Here is a 19,917-nt window from a genome sequence, read left to right on the forward strand (position 1 = left end):
GTGAGGGTTGACTCTCTTAGGGCCTTTGTGTTTGTGGGTTCTACCATTTTTCTGTTTGACTTTCAGCTGGACCAAGCTGACTGAAAGATTCTTCAAGAATACTCCTTGGCCTGAGGCCGAAGCCATTGCTCCACAGGTTGGCAATGGTAGGTGTGAACTCTTTGTGACGTGTGTGCCGACTGGCTGGGATCCTGTGGCTGGAGGTCATTAGAAAGCTTACAAGGGTCTGTGTCCAGGTGGTGTTTTGCTCACCATTGTATTTCCCCAGGGCTTGGTACATAGTAGGCCCTTTGTAAATACTTGTTGAATGAAGGTTGGATAAATGAAGAGGTGTCAGAGATCCCTCAGACATGGTCATAGTGCAAATTGAGTTCTGCCTTGACTTGTTTTCTTTTCCCGCTGTAATTTTTTTTCCCCCGCTATAGTTTTTGGGGTCATTAGAGTCATTCGGGAATGGTTTCTCTATTTTCCTCCTACCTCTTCCCTCTCAGTAACAGGGAACAGACCTCCAAGTTTCCATTAAAATGCAGTTCTTTCTTGCAGACTTTGATATCCCTAGCTTGAAGGAAATTCTTTTCCATTTGAATTTGGGCACCACTTCTCACTAAAGGAGTTGTAATTTATTTGTGATCCTGCAATGGGAAATGTCTTTAACAGCAGACGGTGTTTCTCATTTGGGAGGTCCTACAGTACTTAGTTCAGTGTGTGTTAAATGAAAAGAAGAGTTCTATATATTTTGGATAGATTTATTTACCTTTGCAGAGGATATTGGGGAATTCTGCAAGATATCCTTTTTAATTCTAATACTTAAAATTAACTGCCTTCAGTTTCAGTCTGATTTTGTAGCATAGATGGAGTGGTAGTGGTTGAGAATGCAATTAGGCCATTCATATCTGTATCTGTCTCTATATATTTACATCTTTGGAGAAATGTCTGTTCAAGCTTTCACCACTGCCACCCCCGTGTTTCTGGTTTTATTGAACTATTCACACACCATACAATCCATTCAAAGTAAAAATCAATTTTTGTCATTTTAAATTGGCTATTTATTCTTTCATTGTTGAGTTTTTTATATATTCTAGATATAAATGCTTTATCAGAGATATTATTTGTAAATATTTTCCCTAATTCTGTGGGGTGTCTTTTTACTCTCTTGATGGTGTCCTTTTTATATGTGTGAGGTAGGGGATCCAACTTCATTTTTTTGCATGTTGATATCCGGTTGTTGAAAAACTATTCTTTCCCAATTGAATAGTATTAACAGCCTTGTCAAAAATCAGTTCATCTTTACAAATGTAAGGGTTTATTCTGGACTCTCAGTTCTATCCTTTGATCTGGGTGTCCATCCGTATGCCAGTACTACATTGTCTTGATTACTCTCACTTTGTCGTGAGTTTGGAAATCCTCCAACTTTCTTTTTTTCTCTTTTTTTTTTTGCCTATTCTGGGTTCTTTTAATTTCCTTATGAATTTTAGGACCAGATAGTCAATTTCTGCAAAAAAAAAGGCATCTAGGATTTTGATAGGGATTGCAGTGAATATGACAATCAGTTTGGGGAGTATTGGCATCTTAAACAATATTAAGTCTTCCAGTCCATGAACGTGGATGTCTTCCATTTATTTAGGTCCTTAATTTCTTTCCACAGTGTTTTGTAGTTTTCCATGTACAACCCTGTGCTTCTTTTGTTTTAGTTAACATTTTGAGCACTTAGAATTATCATTATGCAAGTTCAGAACTCAATCAGAAATAAGTTGCTTTCTTTGTTGCTCAGACCTAATGCCTTGTTTAATATTTTGCCATTAAAGAATAGTATAGTACTTTATAAAGAACAATAGGAGTCCCATTTTATTTATCTGTTATGTATGTATGTATGTATAGTTTTTTTTAAATAGGTTAGATTCACAGATCTCATAGTAGAAAAGATTTGGTATAAAGTCCTCTTCCTATTCGTGTCCCCAAGTCTTCAGTTTCTCTATGGAGGTAACTAGTATTATCATTTCCTTCTTTATTCTTTGTGTGATATTAAGTGTGTATATAAGCAAATAGGAATAATTGACGTATTTCTTTTTTGCATAGACTAAAAACTCTTCTCTCCCTTGTTTTTTTTCCTATTTACTGTATTTTTTGGAGAATGTTCTGTACCTGTGAACTCCCAGGTTCACTGATTCACTAGGAGAATTCACAAATCTCAGCATATAGTCATACTCAAAGCTGTGATTTATTATAGTGAAAGGATTCAAAACAGGATCAGTAAAGTGAAAAGGTGCTTGGGATGAAGTCCAGAGGAAGCTAGGCACAAGCCTCCCAGAGTCCTTTCGGAGTAGAATCACATAGGATGTGTTCAATACCACGTGTGACAACATATGTGAAATGCTATCTACCAGGGAAGTTTGTCAGAGACTCAGACGCAGTGCCCAGAGTTTTCATTAGGAACTGGTCATGGAGACGCTCTCTTCCTAATGAACCCAAATTCTGGACTCCCAGAAGGAAGGCAGATGCCCACCGTAAACCGTATTGTTTACACAGACAGTTCAAGCACAGATGCCAGCTGAGTGCTACCTTAGCATGAAGATTTTTCTAAGGATATCAGTCTCAGGCCTCCTGTGTTGATTCACAGCATCAGGACCTCAAGAACTGCTGCTTTCCCCCCCTTTTGTTCTTCCTTTTTAATGGCCATATTAATAGGATAAATTCCTTAAAATAGGATTTCTGTATCAAGTGGTATATGTTTTTGCAATTTTTTTTCTCATTCTTTAATGGTGTGTTTTTTCAACATTTTTTATTGTGAAATATAACATGCAGAAAAGTGATAAATTTCAAAGTACAATTTAACAAGAAATATCAATACAGTGATTCAGTAGTCACAATCATATATTCTCTGTTACAACTCCTCCCTCTTATTTGATCCTTCTCCTAATCTTCAGGGATATGTAGGCAATGACCATTCTAATTTCTTCATGTTGAAAAGAGGTGTCGACATTATGGGGTAGGACAGTGCACCTAGTTGATGTTCTTGGAGAGACTAGTGCCTCTGGATTTCAGGACTTATTTGGCATAGGACCAACCTGGAAGTTTTATGTTTCTGAAAATTAAAGGTAGTGACACTTTTATAGAGCCTCAGACAGAGCCCTGGGTATGTATTTGCAATTTTGATAGATACCATCGGATTGCCCTCCATGAGGTCATTACTGTTTCTTTCCAAGTGCTGGCTTATTTAAGCAACTAAATGACAAGAGCCTCCCATTGGTAAATGAAAATGGGTGTAAAGAGGAGTATACTAAAATTAAGATGAGGCTGAAAAAGTAGAATGTGAAATGAATTTTCTTATTGTGTGTATTCTTGGGGCCCAAGCATAAGGGTTTGGATGTTGTATGGTCTCTAACATCAAGTCCTGTCTTCCTGCATCCCCACCCCCACGATAAATCTGCCTGAAACCCTGGTTGTTTGTGGATTACTAAGACACCCACCCCTCTGCCATCTCTTTCAGATGCTGTTTTCCTGATTTTGTACAAAGAATTATACTACAGGCATATATATGCCAAAGTCAGCGTGAGTATCTAAGTGTCAGTAGCAGTTTTTTAAGCTACATTGTTTTTGCCCTTGAACACAGTCATTAGTTTCTATTCCACCAGTGGTCTAAGAGTGGTCAGTGTGTTTTCTGAGCTTTCTTTTAAGAAATGGAGTAGGAAATGATTGATCCAGAAAGTTGGGTGTCTGTTCCGGACAAACTGTTAACACTGTTTAGCCCAGCTGTTAATTTCCTCATCCTTAGGGTCCTCATTTTGGATCCAGCACTCATCACCATGCATTAGGTAACAGGCTCCCATCCTAATAGCCGAGCGGGTTCCAGTGCCTTTCTTTTCCCTTCAGTGCTTTGCCACTGAATTTCCATTCCTCTGAAATGTATATGAAACTTGGTACTGTGAGCTAGGAACAGAGCTCGTCAGACGTACACCTACATGTCTCTAATCCTCTCAGTGACCCTGCTTATTTGGCAAGCTGAGATGCTGCGAGGTTACTTGTTGCAGATTTATGCAAATAAGTGACAAAACTTAAACCTAGATCTATCTTATTATAATGCCAGTATTGTTTTTAACCACATTATCCCTTTAACCGCTTTGGGCACCCTCTGGAATCTTCCTGCTTTCTAAATTTTATAGTGTCCTAAGCTCTTAAAATACCGTCTAGGGTGCATGGGTGGTTCAGTGGTAGAATGCTCACCTTCTATGCAGGAGACCCTGGTTCGATTCTTGGACCATGGACCCCTGCCCCCCCCCCCCCCAAAAAAAATACTGTCTATACTATCCATATACACTGGTTACCTAAAAACCTCTTTCTTTATTCCCATTGCCTCCTCTGAAGTTAAGGTTTGATTTCTTTCTGCCTGCTTAATATCTCTACCTGTCTGGTCTGGTAGACACCTCAAGCTTAACATACTCAAAACTGAGCTTTTATTTCCCCACTAAACTTGTTCCTCCCTTGTTTATCATCTCAGTTAAATGGCGCTGTCATTTGATACCATTCTTCACTTGTTTCTCTATATCCAGCCTCTCAGCAAATCCTCTTCAGCTCTTCAGCATGCTTCCACGTCTCACCACCACCACAGCTGCTACTCTTGTTCAAGGCATTATTATCTCTTGCCTAAACTAGTGCAATTGTTGCTAAGCTAGTACCTGCTTCTGCTCTTACCCTTAAAATTTGTTCTCAGCGTGGTAACTAGGATGATCCTTTTAAAATATGCCTCTCAGAGTCATTCCTCGCTCACTATTTTATCCATGGTCCTCATCATCCTTGCACTGAAATCCCAAGTTTCAGCCATGACCCTACTTGATCTGACACCTGTCTCCTAGTCTCATTTTCTATGTCTTTTCCCTCCCTTCTTGGGCTGCTAATCATACCCTGTGACCCTTCCGAGCATTTATCGCTAGGTGACGTTGTGTTATCTGTTTATTTGGGTTATGTTTGCTTTCTCCACTAGAAGGTAAACTTCATGAGGGCCTGGACTTTGCCGTGTTCACTGCTATATTCTGGTGCCTAAAATAATGTCTGATTCGTGATGGTAACATGTCAATGATTTATTGAGTATTTGAGTGCTTGTGTGCATGCATATGTGAAGCAAACTGGCATCAAGATCTCTCCTTGGAGTTTTTTTCCATTTAAGGAACTCCTAACTCCTTTCATCCCCCCAGAGGAATACTTGACCAGAACCACCATCAGTGATGGAGGAGTTTGCAATTCAGGAGGCCATGTTTTCCTGGCATTCTGGTGGGATCTTTCTACCTTAGCTGATGGAAACTGAAGGTTCTATACTGCCATTAATGCTGTGGTTTAAGTACATTGTGGTCTAGGCTGAGAATCTAGCCAGTTTGTATCACATTACTTCTTTGGTAAGATCATGGTGCCAGAACCCACGGTATAGCTGGTGTTTACCACTTTCTATCTTGCCTCTGTTTGGTCTGTCTTACATGTACCTCCTTAACAAGATGATGATTCAGCAGAAGTTTATTGATTCCATAACCTCTTTGCTAGATACCAGCCTGGGCACTTTCACATACATGATTTTTGAAATCCTGGGGGAGATTTTTAATTGAGTGAACATTTATTTATATACTCTTATTTGTGGCTAGGCATAATATTTGCTTTTGTCCACATATTACTGAGAGATTAAATAACCTATTGGTTACTACTAGTGGGATTAAAACTCTAAGGCAGTGTTCTTTCTATGCCATCACTGCTATGTTGTTCCATCATTGCTCCTGCTCAGAAATCGTAGGTGGTTCTCAGTTTGTGGCAGCATAAAGTCTAGATCTGGGGTCATTTCTGTAAAGGCCAGATAGTAATTTAGGCTTTGAGGGCCATTGTGGTCTTTGTCATTACCGAACTCAGCCTTTGTAGCAGCCATAGGCAGTAAATATGTGTGTTCTAGTCAATGTGTTTTTCTCATTATAGGGAGGACCCTCCTTGGAGCAGAGGTTTGAATCTTATTACAACTACTGCAATCTCTTCAACTATATTCTTAGTAAGTTTGAGATTTAGGTAAGAGATGAGGTTGTGATGAGAGCCAGCATTGGCCTCCATCTCTTAGCAGAACTTTAATGGGGTGGGTGGAGGTTGTATCTTGTGATTCATAGTACTTTTAGAGAAATTACAAATAAATCTGCCCCTTTATTGAATGGGCAGTCATTGCTTTGAATCTGACTTTTCTGTGATTTGGGATAAAATAAATCATGTTTCTCCTGCTCAGATGCTGATGGTCCTGCTCCCCTTGAACTACCCAACCAGTGGCTCTGGGATATCATCGATGAATTCATCTACCAGGTATCTAATCAGCCTCGGTCTCACTTAAAATACTGGATTAAATCACTGATCCAAGCAAGGAGTCATTACCATTGTTTGCATTGTCAAAAAAATGCATGGTATAAAAATATTCATATCACAGTATAAAAATGGCAATGGGATCCCACATCAGTTATGATTTTCTGTAGAGACAGTGAGGCCTAAATATTTTAGATATGAACGTAGAATTCAAGAGTTGAGCTTTTGATTTTGACCAAATTTTTACCTATCCTTGGAAAGTGGTCAGACAGGAAGAACCCTCGCTTTACTGGCTTTGGAGCTAGGTAGAAGTGGTTTGCAGTCCAGGGGCTGCCATCTGGTAGCTTTGTAACCATCACATGTAATTTAAGCTCTTTGAGGCTCACTCTTCTTGCTTACAGAACGGAAATATTCTTTATTTTGATTGTGTCAGTGGTTACTTGGATATAGAAACTCAAGCTTTACTATTTAGTAGCCCTGGACCTTGGGCAAATTACTTAACTACATTGTGCCTTGGTTTCCTTATTTCTAAAACAGCGGTGGTTGGGCAGATAGTTGAGGAGCTACATTATATTATCATCATTAATTATCACCACTTTCTCTTAGCCTAGTCTTTTTGTCCTTTAGAAATAATGGATAAAAAACAGTTTCTAGGGCAGGCCATGGTGACTCAGCAGGCAGAGGTCTCGCCTGTCATGCTGGAGACCTGGGTTCAATTTCCGATGCCCCTGAAAAAAAACAAACAAAAACAATATCTATAAATTGAGGGGGGGGGCGGCGCATTGTATAGCTCCTGTGGGGATAAAAAAAAAACATATCTAGAATTTGGGAGGAAATGAGTTTCTTAATAAAGTTGTTATTTGGGCTCCATAGACAAGAGACTGAATACAAAGTGCTGATAAGATGTTACTCGGGATTTGAAAAGACCCTCAAAGGACTCTTTGAGAAAGACACTTCCTGATCAAGATCAGACCTCATTGCCTTTGTGCAGTGAAGGCCACAAACCGCTCAGGCCTTTTTTAGCCTTCTCTCTCTCCTAAGCTTGGGGCATAATCTTAGATGGTTGATTTTCCTGTTGACTCATAGCTAGTCAAGGAGGATCATCCACGCTCTGGTTCTTCATCCCTCTTAAGATAATCATAATTCCCTGGGCTTAACTAGTGTTATCTTCCTAAGGCGCTTAAAGTGTTTTCTCCTAACAAAGCTGTTCAGGTCCAGTGAAGGGCAATGAATGCCTGGTCTGATTCTTACCAGCCAGGTAAATGCCACTCAGGCCAAGGCCCTTCCTGGCCACTTACTTACTTATTCGTTCATTCTTAAAAATTTTTATTGTTAAATACAACATGTATACTAAAACAAATTCAAAGTATGTTGTAAAAGCAGTTATAGAACATATTTCAGAGTTTGGTATGGGTTACTTTTCACAATTTTGGGTTTTCCTTCTAGGTGCTCCAGGGTACTGGAGACTAGAAGAAATACCAGTATAATGATTCAGCATTTATACTCATTTGTTAAATCCTATCTTCTCTATTATAACTCTTCCTTTTCCTTTTATCCTTTTCCCCATCTTTAGGGGTATTTGGGCTTTGCCATTCCTAACTTTTACGTGTTGGAAGGGGTTGTTGATAATGTGGGATGGGGGTGGAACTAGTTGTGTTCTTGGAGACCCTGGACCCTCTGGATTTCAGGACTTACCTGGACTGGCAACCCATCTGGGGGTTGTAGGTTTCTGGAAAGTAATCAGAAAAGAAGCTTTTGTAAAATTTCAGATAGAACCCACTGTTCTTCAGGGTCGACAGAAATGATTTTGGTTGGAATTTGGCAAACCATGCTAATTATCTACTTGAAGCTTGTGTAAGAGTAGCCTCCAGAATAGCCTCTCAACACTGAACTCTCACAGCCATTTATACCTTATTCTGTTATATTTGTTTTCCCCCTTTTGGTCAGGAAGACATTGTTTATCCCATGGTACCAGGGCCAGACTCATCCCTGGGTTCCATATCCCATGTTGCTGGGGCAACTTTTACCCCTGGATGGCTTATCCCAACATAGGACCGAGGGTAAAGATTTTACTTAGAGAGAGAAGCCCATCTGAGCAACAAAAGAGGTCCTTTGGAAGTAACTCTTCAGCCTAACTCTAGGTGGGTTTAGCTTCTCTGTTACATAAATAAGCTTGGTAAGAGTAAGCCTCAAGATCAAGCTTGGCCTATTGATTTGGGGGTCTCTAATGTTTGAGACAATGTCAGGAATTTCCCTGGTAGTAAAGCTTAATAGTTCCATATTTTTTTTCCTATCCCTCAGTGGACTTTGTCAATACTTTTTCATTATGTGCTCAATATACTTGATGTATTGGGGTATTACCTTAAGCTATGCAGAATTATAAGCCTTTTTTGCAGTTCTGGGCTCTATGTATTTGGGTTAATCTGTCCAGACGGGTTAAATTAAATTGTATGCTACAGAAAATTTAGGTTTGGGACAAAATAAACCTCTCTTGTAAAATACAGACAATGTCCTCCTTACCTCTGTATTCTGATTTATCTTAGTCCCAACCCAGTCTGCTTCGTTCTTATCTGTAGTAGAAGTCTGATCTCTTTTTCGATTCAACAGTTGTTGTATGTGGCAGTGTTTTACTCTCTGACCTGCAGAACTCCTACCCTGAGTCTTAGGTGTCACACGATATCCAGGGAAATACCAGGTTATACATACAGTACAGCATCTCAAAATTTAGAAATAACAATTACAGCTCTAGACTGCCGTAAGAGTTTATAATCTAGGCCCCAGTTTTCTTATAAGTATTTTCTAAAAGAGACTATACGATATTTGTTCTTTTGTTCCTGGCTTACTGTGCATCACATAATGTCCCCCAGGTTCATTCACCTCATTGCATGCCACATGACTTTGTTCCTTTCTGTAACAACATAAGATTCAGTCATATGTATATACCATAGTTCGCCATTCTACTTCTCGGTCAGTGTATCCTTCAGCCATCTCCATTCATTGAGCATTGTGTTGAATGTCCAAAGTCAACATTCCATGTCTTACTTAACCTCACTTAGTTGTACAGTCGTCAACACTCTCAATTTTAGACAATTTTCATTGTTCCCAAGAGAAAAATAACCGATAACCACCTGTCACCAAATAGAAAATCCAAATCTCCCCTTAACTCTTGTTCTCCCCCTCCCACCCCCAAGTATTTATACCTGGTGTTGCTGTGGTACTGTTGATGTCATCCTATTAAACATAGACTGTAGAATGTAATAGTAGTTTAACCTTACACCCTGATATTTACTCTTTGTACAAGAGTCATACTTTTAAAGTAAGTCATGCAGAAATTTACATTTATAGTGTTAATCAGTGGGATACATGGCTCTATACAACCCCTTTAGATCATGTTCACCTTCAATGTGGCATTATTACTTATAGACCCACTAATGAACTGTCTTCGCTTCTATCCATTCCTCTCTATTCACCTCATTAGCTAACCTCTCACCCATCTGTAGCTTCTGTGTCCCCTGTATAGGTCCCCTATATTCTAAATTATAAGCCTCTGTGTTTACCTTTACCAAGGTCATAAAGGCAAAATCATACAGTATCCTTTGTGTCTGGCTTATTTCACTCAGCATCATGTCCTCAAGGTTCTAAAGGGAGTTCTCTCAGCCAAAAAAAAAAAAGAGAGGCAGGAAAGGGACATCTGGAGGAGGGCACAGAATGGAAGAGTACCAATAAGAGTAACTTGTAGAGGATAAAAAGGGGGAGAAGAGTATATAGATCTGACAAATAAAAACTAAAGGATGGGTGCAGGAGTGGTTCAGCAGTAGAATGCTTGGCTGCCAAATGGGAGACCCAGGTTCAATACCTGACCCATACACTCCCCTCACGCTCCCCAACCCCCCAAAAAAGTATAAGTAGTAGGTTCAAGAAATTCCTTTACAGTAATAACTTTGAATGTTAATGGACTAAACTCACCAATTAAAAGATACACATTGGCAGAATGGATTAAGAAATATGATCCATCTATATGCTGCTTACAAGAGACTTACATTGAAAGTGAAAGGATGGAAAAAGATGTTCCATGCAAGCTGTACCCAAAAGAAAGCAGGAGTAGCTATGCTAATATCAGACAAAATAGACTTTAAATGTAAAGACTTCGTAAAAGACAAAGAATGACAGTACTTATTAAAAGGGACAGTGCACCAAGAAGAAATAACAATCATAAATGTTCCCAGTCAGGGAGCTTCAAAGTACCTGAGCAAAGAAGGAAACAATAGATGTTTCAATACACCACTCTCCTCTGTCAGTAGAGCAGCCATACAGAGGATCAACAAGGAAATAGAGAACTTAAACAATTTGATAAATAAAGGCCTAACAGATTTATATAGATTGTTACACCCCAAAACACCATTGTTCTAGTTTGCTAGCTGCCGGAATGCAACACACCAGAGACGGATTGGCTTTTAATAAAAGGGGATTTATTTTGTTGGTTCTTCAGAGGAAAGGCAGCTAACTTTCCACTGAGGTTCTTTCTTACGTGGAAGGCACAAGATGGTCTCTGCTGGTCTTCTCTCCAGGCCCCTGGGTTCCAACAACTTTCCCCGGGGTGACTTCTTTCTGCATCTCCAAAGGCCTGGGCTGAGCTGCTAGTGCTGAGATGAGGAATGCCGAGCTGCTTAGCTGTGCTACATTGCGATCTCCCGTTTAAGCACCAGCCAATTAAGTCAAACGTCACTCATTGCAGCAGACACGCCTCCTAGCTGACTGCAGATGTAATTGGCAACAGATAAGGTTCACGTACTGTTGGCTTATGTCCGCAGCAACAAGATTAGGTATGCTCACCTGGCCAAGTTGACAACTGAATCTAACTAACACAACCATGTATACATTTTTCTCTGGTGCTCATGGAACATTCTTCAGAATAGGTCATATGCTGGGGCACAAAACACATCTTTTTAAATTTATATTATAAATTTAAATAAATTTAAAAACATTGAAATTATTCAAAATATTTTCTCTGATCACAATAGAACGAAGCTGGAGATCAATAATCACCAAAAAACCAGAACTTTCACAACTATATGGAGATTAGATAATGCAGTCTTCAACAACCATTGGATCAAAGAAGAAATTGCTAGAGAAATAAGTAACTATCTGGAGATGAATGATAATGAGAATATGATGTATCAGGACTTATGGGGTCAGCATAAGTCAGCAAAGGCAGTGCTGAGAGGGAAATTTATTGCCCTAAATGCCTATATTAAAAAAGAAGAGTAAAAATCGACTTAACTGCTTACCTCAACAACTAGAGAAAGAAGCAATTAGAGCTAAGCAAACTAACCACAAAACAAATAGAAGAGAAATAACAAAGATTAAAAGCAGAATTAATTGGAGAACAAAAGAATAGAAAGAATCAGTGAAACCAAAATTGGTTCTTTGAGAAAATCAATAAAATTGATGGACCCTTAGCTAGGCTGACAAAAAAAGAAAGAGAAACAAAATCAGAAATGAGAGGGGGGTTGTTGCCACAGACCCTGAGGAAATAAAAACATTCGAAAGAGGATACTATGAACAACTGTATGCCAATAAATTAGGCAACTTGAATGAGATAGACCATTAAGATACAAAATACTTAAATCACTTTTTATCTTAATAGTAACAGTGCCCTTCAATAGGAGTGTCAAATTGTTCTATTACCAGCAGCATTTGTCAGCAACTGTTTTCTCACACTTGTTCTATTTGTCTGATTTTGGACAATTAAAGATGGGAAAGAAGTGGTAATATCGGCATTCTCTGATAGCTAAAGAGGTTAAGAGGTTGTGCATCCTACTATGTTAATTGAGCAATCCTGTTTTTCTCTGAATTGATGGCCAATATCCTTTGCCTTGGTTTTTTCTATTCGATTGTCTTTTTCTTAGAATTTGTGCAAATTCTTTTGATAGTGAGGATTTTATTCTTTGTTTATGGTAAATTTGGAAACTCCTTTATTCTTAGAGGAAAATAATATTTTAGGGTTGGAAAAGTAATCCTAGATCATCTAGAACCTAGATTTTGGATTGCTGATTTCCAGTTCTGAGTGTACATCAGAATCAGCCAGGGAGCTTTAAAATTCTAATTGAATAGTTTGGTCGGGCTTAGGGGTTGGCACTCAGGTGACTCAGACTGGGTTCCAGTTCCTGGGGGACTTGACAGTCAACTCTGGAGAAAAAAGAGATATAAATACTCACCTCACCTCTACCACCATTCTTTTTTTTTTTTTTTTAATGAATTTATTTATTAGCCATGACAACATACAAACACAAACATTCTTACCATTTGATCATTCCATTCATTTTAAAAAAAATTTTATTGATACAGCAACATACAAGCGCATACCTTTTTTATATTATTTTTTTTTTAATTTTTTAAAAATATAACAACATTCTTAACATATGATCATTCCGTTCCACATATATAATCAGTAATTCACAATATTATCACATAGTTGCATATTCATCATCATGATTATTTCTTAGAACATTTGCATCAATTCAGAAAAAGAAATAAAAAGACAACAAAAAAATTCATACATACCATACCCCTTACCCCTCCCTTTCATTGATCACTAGCATTTCAGTCTACTAAATTTATTTTAATATTTGTTTCCCCTATTATTTGTTTGTTTTTAATCCTTGTTTTACTCATCTGTCGATAAGGTAGATAAAAGGAGCATCAGGCACAAAGTTTTCACTATCACGCAGTCACATTGTGAAAGCTATATCATTATACAATCATCTTCAAGAAACATGGCTACTGGAACACAGCTCTATATTTTCAGGCAGTTTCCTCCAGCCCTTCCATTACACCTTAACTAAAAAAGGTGCTATCTGTGTAATGTGTAAGGATAACCTCCAGGATAACCTCTTGACTCTGTTTGGAATCTTTGAGCCATTGACACTTTATTTTGTCTCATTTTGCTCTTCACACTGCAACGAATCTTTATAAAACTTGTTGAGTTTTGGTACAGTATCAAAAAAATATGCAAGTTATTGTATCTCTAAATTCATCATATTATTTATCTACTGAGTTTCTCAACTTGAGAAAACACCAAAGTTTCCTCAATCCCTTGGTGTCGAGTCCCAGTTCATTCTAGGATTTCTGTCCCACATTGCCAGGAAGGTCCACACCCCTGGAAGTCATGTCCCACGTAGAGAGGGGGAAGGCGGTGAGTTTGCTTGTCATATTGGCTGAGAGAGAGAGGCCACATCTGAGCAACAAAAGAGGTTCTCTGAGGGTGACTCTTAGGCCTAATTTTAACTAGGCCTAGCCTTTCCTTTGTGGGGTTAAGTATCATATAAATAAACCCCTCTATCACCCTCTTAATGCCCACCCTGACTTGGTGGGACCACCTGTGAATAGATCTATTACAAGATTGCCTGATCTTGGGGACCAGATTAACTGTAGTGTGAGGCCCAGAGATGTTAAGTGACTTTAGGCTGTGCTTGATTCCAAATTGAGTGATTTTTCCACACAGACTACCTCCAACTGTAGAATTTTTACTTAAAGATAGAATAAGTTAATTTCACCAAACAAAATTCACAGCCTAATCAAAGATGGCTTTGAACAGAGTGTATAGAAAGGTTTAGAATGAAAAATAATCTGAGCACTGGGCATTGCCTTGCTTTCAGCATTGTGCAAATGAACTGCCACTTTGGGCTTTTCACCACTGCTGCCTCTTTCCCTTCTGCAGTTTCAGTCGTTTAGTCAGTACCGCTGTAAGACTGCTAAGAAGTCAGAGGAGGAGATTGACTTTCTTCGTTCCAATCCAAAAATCTGGAATGTTCACAGCGTCCTCAATGTCCTTCATTCCCTCGTAGACAAATCCAACATCAACCGGCAGTTGGAGGTGTACACAAGTGGAGGTGAGTGCACCGCAGCTGATGGCCATGGCATGTGTATAGATAACTACAGTGAATAAATACTGCAGAAAGAATAGAGGAGTGACCATCCCTTAGGTAATTGTTATTGCTGTCTTTGGTGGTTGGGGAGTAGTAGCTGCCAAATGCTGATGTAGGGGCTGTTGGACTTTGTTGAGCTTGGCAGGCTGATGGCCAGCAGGGGCGTCCAGTACTCTGAGGTCTGCTTTTGTAAACACTTGCACCTTGTACTAGGGCCTTTGTTTAGATGTGCACTTCTTGCAGTCAGTGTCAGGACTCCTTTATACTTTTAAAAACTTGAGAACCATGAAGAACTTTGTGTGTCTGAATTAGAATAGAATTTTTTTTAGGGAATACAGTGGTATTTTTCAATTTTTTTTAATGTCTGGTTTGATAGATACAGCTCAACTCTCATTTCTGCATGTGTTTTCAATCTGTTGTAGTAAGCTGCTTTGGTTGCAGTATGTGAAGACAATCTGGCCTCGTGTGTTTCATGGAAACAGGAATATTTGAACAGACTTTTTTGTCACTCAATGCTATCTTAAGTTCACAATTAAAGCCCTTATAACAACACAAAAGTTTTTAAAGTGAGAAAGACTGTCATGTGGGAAGACTTTTCTTATGTGTAAAAGGAATAGAAACCTTATGCTTAATATGTGAGAATTTGTTGCACAGTGTAGAACTCAGTAGATAAATAATATGATGAATTTAGAGATACAATAACTTGCATTTTTTTTGATACTGTACCAAAACTCAACAAGTTTTATAAAGATTCGTTGCAGTGTGAAATCTGAGAACATCAAAGAGCCTCTTACTTTATTTTAAAGTTCATTGGTTTGACTTGCAGTTTACATGATCTTTTACCAGTGCATGATATGGTAAAATGTATTGGTCATTTGGGAAATATTGGTTGACTGAATTGCAGAGATCTTCCAAATGTTGACAAAGTTTATTTTAAGATAAAAAAGTCACATTTGTCACCACCAGCCTCGTCAGATGAATCTTTATTGGGAAGCCCTTGAGCTCATAGTGACAGATCCAGAGGTTATCATTGGTAACGAATGCCATCAGTTTTTTTCTTTGAAGTGTGACAGGCTTGCTACATTAGTTTTGTTTTGTTTTCTTTTCTTTTCCCCCTTAAATTTTATATTTTGAAATAAGTTAAAACTTAAGGATTGTTACAGAAAACAAAATCCATACAGAGAACTCCACCATACCCACCCTTCCCATTGCCCAGGTACCCAGGTCCACTAAAAACATCTTGCCACATTTGCTTCGTCTATATATTCTGTCTATATATCTGTCAGCTTTCTAATCATTTGAGAGTAAGTTGTATACATCATGTGCCTTGAAAGCGTATTTCCATATACATTGACTGAGAAGGATATTCACTTATGTAACCACCTTAAATACAGTTAACAAGTTTTAAAAACTTGGGTATTGATGTAAAGCTTTCAGGGTTTATTCCTGTTTTTTCATATGTTGTAACTATGTCTTTTTCTTCTCCATTATCAAACCCAATCCAGGATCACATATTGCATTTAATTGTCATTGTGTCTTTAGTTGCTTTTTTTTTTTTAAAATTGTGAAATCATATGCAACATAAAACTTCTCCATCTCAACACCTAAGCCTGCCATTCATTGGGATTAATCACATTCAGTGTTGTGCTGTCCTTACACTATCTGTTACCAGGATTTTCCCAGCATCTCAAATAGAAATCCTATACTCATTATACATGAACTCCCCGCTCTCACACCCTTGCCCCCTGCCCCTGGTAGCCTGTACTCTGCTTTGTCTTTATTTGTAGGTACCATTTTCTAGCTATTTCATTTAAGTTGACTCCCATACAATATCTGTCCTTTTGTGTATGGCTTACTTCACTTAACATATCTTCAGGGTTCATCCATGGGGTGGCATGTATCAGAACTTCCTTCTTTTTAAGGTGGAGTAATATTCCATTGTATAGATAAATGACATTTTGTTTGTCCATTCATATACTCGTGGACCTTCGGGTTGCTTCCACCTCCAGGCTATGTGTTACTATGAACATTGGTGTACAAATACCTATCTAAGACACTGCTTTCAATTCATTGGGTAGATATCTGGAATTATAGCCGGTGCCCTGCTGGTAATAGTGCCAGCTGAGTTCTGTTCCAGGTTCAGGAGTCTCATCAAAAGAATTTAGATATATGAGAGGGCCAGTAGGAATAAGTAGTAAAGTTTATTAGTGAGAAAGAGAGAGAGCACAAGTTAAAGAAGTTAACATAGATGTGTTCAAAGGAGAGACACGCACTGGGTGGAGTAGATTAGCTTATTTTATAGGAAGGTTTTGCTGGTGGCAGGGGTCCAAAGTAAACTTTGAATACTAGGGGCTAACATGGTGTATTAACAAGCAGGTTCTTACAGGGCTAGCATTGTTTCAGGAAGAGATAACTTAATGCTTGTAGCTTGCTCCTCACAGACCCAAGATTTGTCTTTGGGTAGATGTTTAACAATCTTTACAACCCCTGACTTCTTTGTTATTAAGTAAGAGTTCACTTTGGGCCCATGATTTTACAAACTTTTATGGTTTGGGGAGGTTTGGGGGCTTTAGGAGAAATTTTTGTCCTATGATGTTTGGAGCTTTTTATTAATTCCTTTGGCGCTAGATGAGAAACTAGGGACTGGCAGTTGTCCATTAACTCTTTTAAGAGCAGGATGGAAAACTAGGGACTTGTAGTTGTCTAGTAACTCTTTCAAAGCTGGATAGTAGACCAGGAACCTGCAGTTGTCCCATTTTATCCTGCTTTAGTAGTAGGATTGCTGGTCTTAAGGTAGTTAGTTCCATGTTTAACTTTTTGAAGAACGCCCAGACTGTTTTCCACGGTGGTTACTCCAACTTTACATTCCCACAAGAGTGTACGAGAGTTCCTGTTTTTCCGCATCCTTGCCGACACTTGATTTCCCCCCCCTTTTTTTAAATAGCCATCGTAGTGGGTGTGAGTAGATCATAATTTCAATTTATGTTTCCCTCATGGCTAATGACGTTGAGCATCTCTTTCGTGAGCTTATTGGCCATATGTGTATCTTCTTTGGAAAATTATCTATTTAAGCCCTTTGCCCATTTTTTAACTGGGTTGTCTTTTTGTTAACTCAAATTGAAACTGTTTGCCAAATGCCCAAACCTGAATAACCAGTTTATAACTTCTTCTTTCAAGTAAAGGTGGTATTTCGTGAAGAAAATGGCTCGTTCTTATACTGCAAGCACATGGTGTTGAAGAACATGTTGACTACTAGTACAGTTTGGTGCTACTGTCAGGTTGCTAAGTTGTCAGCAGTTTTACCCACCATTGCTTTTTGCGTTATCAGTATAAATGTCAGTTCAGTGGGAAAAGCAAATGACATCTTAGTTTTTTTTAGGAAAATAGCTTTGACCTCATGAACTTCCTAAAAGGAAGGTCCTTGGTGAATAACTTACTGATGGTGGAGAGGGGGACTCTCATAGTCTCAAGTGTGTTGGAACCAAAAAAAAAAAAAAATCGTCTGTCACTTTCTATGCAACTATTGGGAAACAAGATTACCTAAGATCAGGCACGGTGTTTCTGTTTGGTTAGTCCTTTGGAGGCAGAGTTATTCCCTGTTGAAGGAAACTTTAGTAGCTGGCAACAAGTAAAGAGTTTGCTGAGTGATACTAAAAATCAGACTTGCCTTCCTTTATCTGAAACTGTCTGAAGTATTCAGTATCTGTCTCTCTCAGGTGACCCCGAGAGTGTGGCTGGCGAGTATGGCCGGCACTCCCTTTACAAGATGCTTGGCTACTTCAGCCTGGTGGGGCTTCTGCGCCTGCATTCCCTGTTGGGGGATTACTACCAGGCCATCAAGGTGCTGGAGAATATCGAACTGAACAAGAAGGTAATGGCCCATCCTTCCAAAGCCCAAACGTTCATCTACTTTGAGAGAAACTTTGATCTATTAGGCATATTTCAGGGGGAGGAAAGAGGACTTTTCCCCACGGCTGGTTGAAAATTAAGAATAAAACTAGGGAAACTCTGGACCTGGACGAGGTGATTTCTTTAAGAATACTTTAAGGATTATGACTACTGACTAATTATATAGAATTAGTTTCTAGTGTATTAGAATAGCTAGAAAGAAATACCTGAAGTTGTTGAATAACCTGGATCTTTGGTAATAGTTGTATAACTATATAGCTTTTATTGTGTGACTGTGATTGTAAAAACCTTGTGACTGGTACTCTCTTTATCCATTGTATGGGAAAATGAGTAATAAATAAAGACCAAAAAAATGTACATCTAGTAAAAAACAACATAGAACATGCCCTTAAGTTGAAAAGGTAAACAAAAAAAAGAATACTTTTGAAGTATTGAGCAGTCTTTTGATTCCGTTTTCACAATAGTAATGCAGGTTTTCACTGGTCTTAAAGAATTAACAAACTAATCAGTTCTAAGGTGGTATAGATATTGATACGATTGGTGTTTTTTTCCAGCCACAGATAGAAAGTAGGTACTTTTTTGTTTGTTTGAATAGGTACGTTTTATTTGGCATTTGGTTTGTGCAAGCAAGGAAAATACTTCGTAGGATTTGTTTGATAAAGCAAAGAAGTTGAAATCAAAGAATAGATAACTGAGATTTAGAGATTTTAGAACTGTAAACGGTTTTAGGGAACATTTAACCCAGTCCCTTTCTGTTACATCTAAGAAAATGGAGGCCTCAAGTTACAGTTGCCTCAGAGAATGGTATGATCTGCACTCAGGCCCTCTAGTTCCAAAGCCAGAGTTTCCTCTGGGTAGTTGAGGGCCTCTGTAGGGAGTGCCCTCGAAGCTCCCTATGCCCCACCAATCTTCAGGTCCAGAAGGGATTAACTGGTCTCAGAATTCATGGGTGCTTGTTTTTCCTCTTTCCCCAGAGCATGTACTCCCGTGTGCCTGAGTGCCAGGTCACCACGTACTATTATGTTGGCTTTGCATACTTGATGATGCGTCGCTACCAAGATGCCATCCGAGTCTTTGCCAATATCCTTCTCTACATCCAGAGGACGAAGAGCATGTTCCAGAGGACCACGTATAAATATGAGATGGTGAGGAGGCCTCTGTCTGCAGCCCTTTGGCCTTTCTAATGAACTGAGCCCTTGCCATCAGTTTTCAGTAAACCCCAACTAAAATTATTCTGTTTATCTGTTTATCTTGCAACAGTGAACTTCAGAGGGTTCCTGTTATGGTACTTCAGTTAGCTCAGGTCATGAACACTGTGACAGTCGTAAGGCACTATCTTTTGTTTCACTTTTATCCCCCATTGGTGTTCAGTGCCCTACATTTATTAATTCAGCAACAATTTGCTGATTGTTCACTTTGTGCTAGGTTATAGGATGTATTAAAAACGAGTTGAATGTGGGTACTATAAATAGTATGCCATCAAGGACAGGTGACAAGGCATACATAGAGTTGGAAGAAGGAACTTTCTAGGCAGAGGGAACAGCATGAGCAAAGACTGTGAGACTTGGGAAATATGGCGATGTTGCAGCACAATCAACCGTTTTGGCTGGAGGGCAGGAGAGTAGTGGGAAATCTGGGTATTAGATTCTGGGATAACCTGATTACCCAAGTAAAGTATTTGGTCTTTGTTCTGCAGGCATTGACGTTCCCTCAGAAGTTTCTGGGTGAACATAACTGGCATGGGCAGATTGACCTGCTAGTGATA

The 19,917-nt window shown here is 38.9% G+C and overlaps 1 protein-coding gene across 2 annotated transcripts in view; it reads left to right on the forward strand.

Moving 5' to 3' along the window:
* Nucleotides 1-19,917, forward strand: part of EIF3L (eukaryotic translation initiation factor 3 subunit L) — a 32,181-nt gene that overhangs the window by 4,243 nt on the left and 8,021 nt on the right. Inside the window, exons 4-10 of one of the 2 annotated variants that reach the window (XM_077168781.1) lie at nt 67-146; nt 3,488-3,549; nt 5,950-6,019; nt 6,245-6,318; nt 14,036-14,207; nt 17,960-18,114; nt 19,127-19,297. In XM_077168781.1, coding sequence (XP_077024896.1) covers nt 67-146; nt 3,488-3,549; nt 5,950-6,019; nt 6,245-6,318; nt 14,036-14,207; nt 17,960-18,114; nt 19,127-19,297 — 784 coding nt within the window. The remainder of the gene's footprint in view (nt 1-66; nt 147-3,487; nt 3,550-5,949; nt 6,020-6,244; nt 6,319-14,035; nt 14,208-17,959; nt 18,115-19,126; nt 19,298-19,917) is intronic. The other variant, XM_077168783.1, reaches the window with a different exon arrangement.

The sequence above is a fragment of the Tamandua tetradactyla genome, chromosome 7 (genome assembly GCF_023851605.1).
Source record: "Tamandua tetradactyla isolate mTamTet1 chromosome 7, mTamTet1.pri, whole genome shotgun sequence".
NCBI classification, from domain to species: Eukaryota; Metazoa; Chordata; class Mammalia; order Pilosa; family Myrmecophagidae; genus Tamandua; species Tamandua tetradactyla.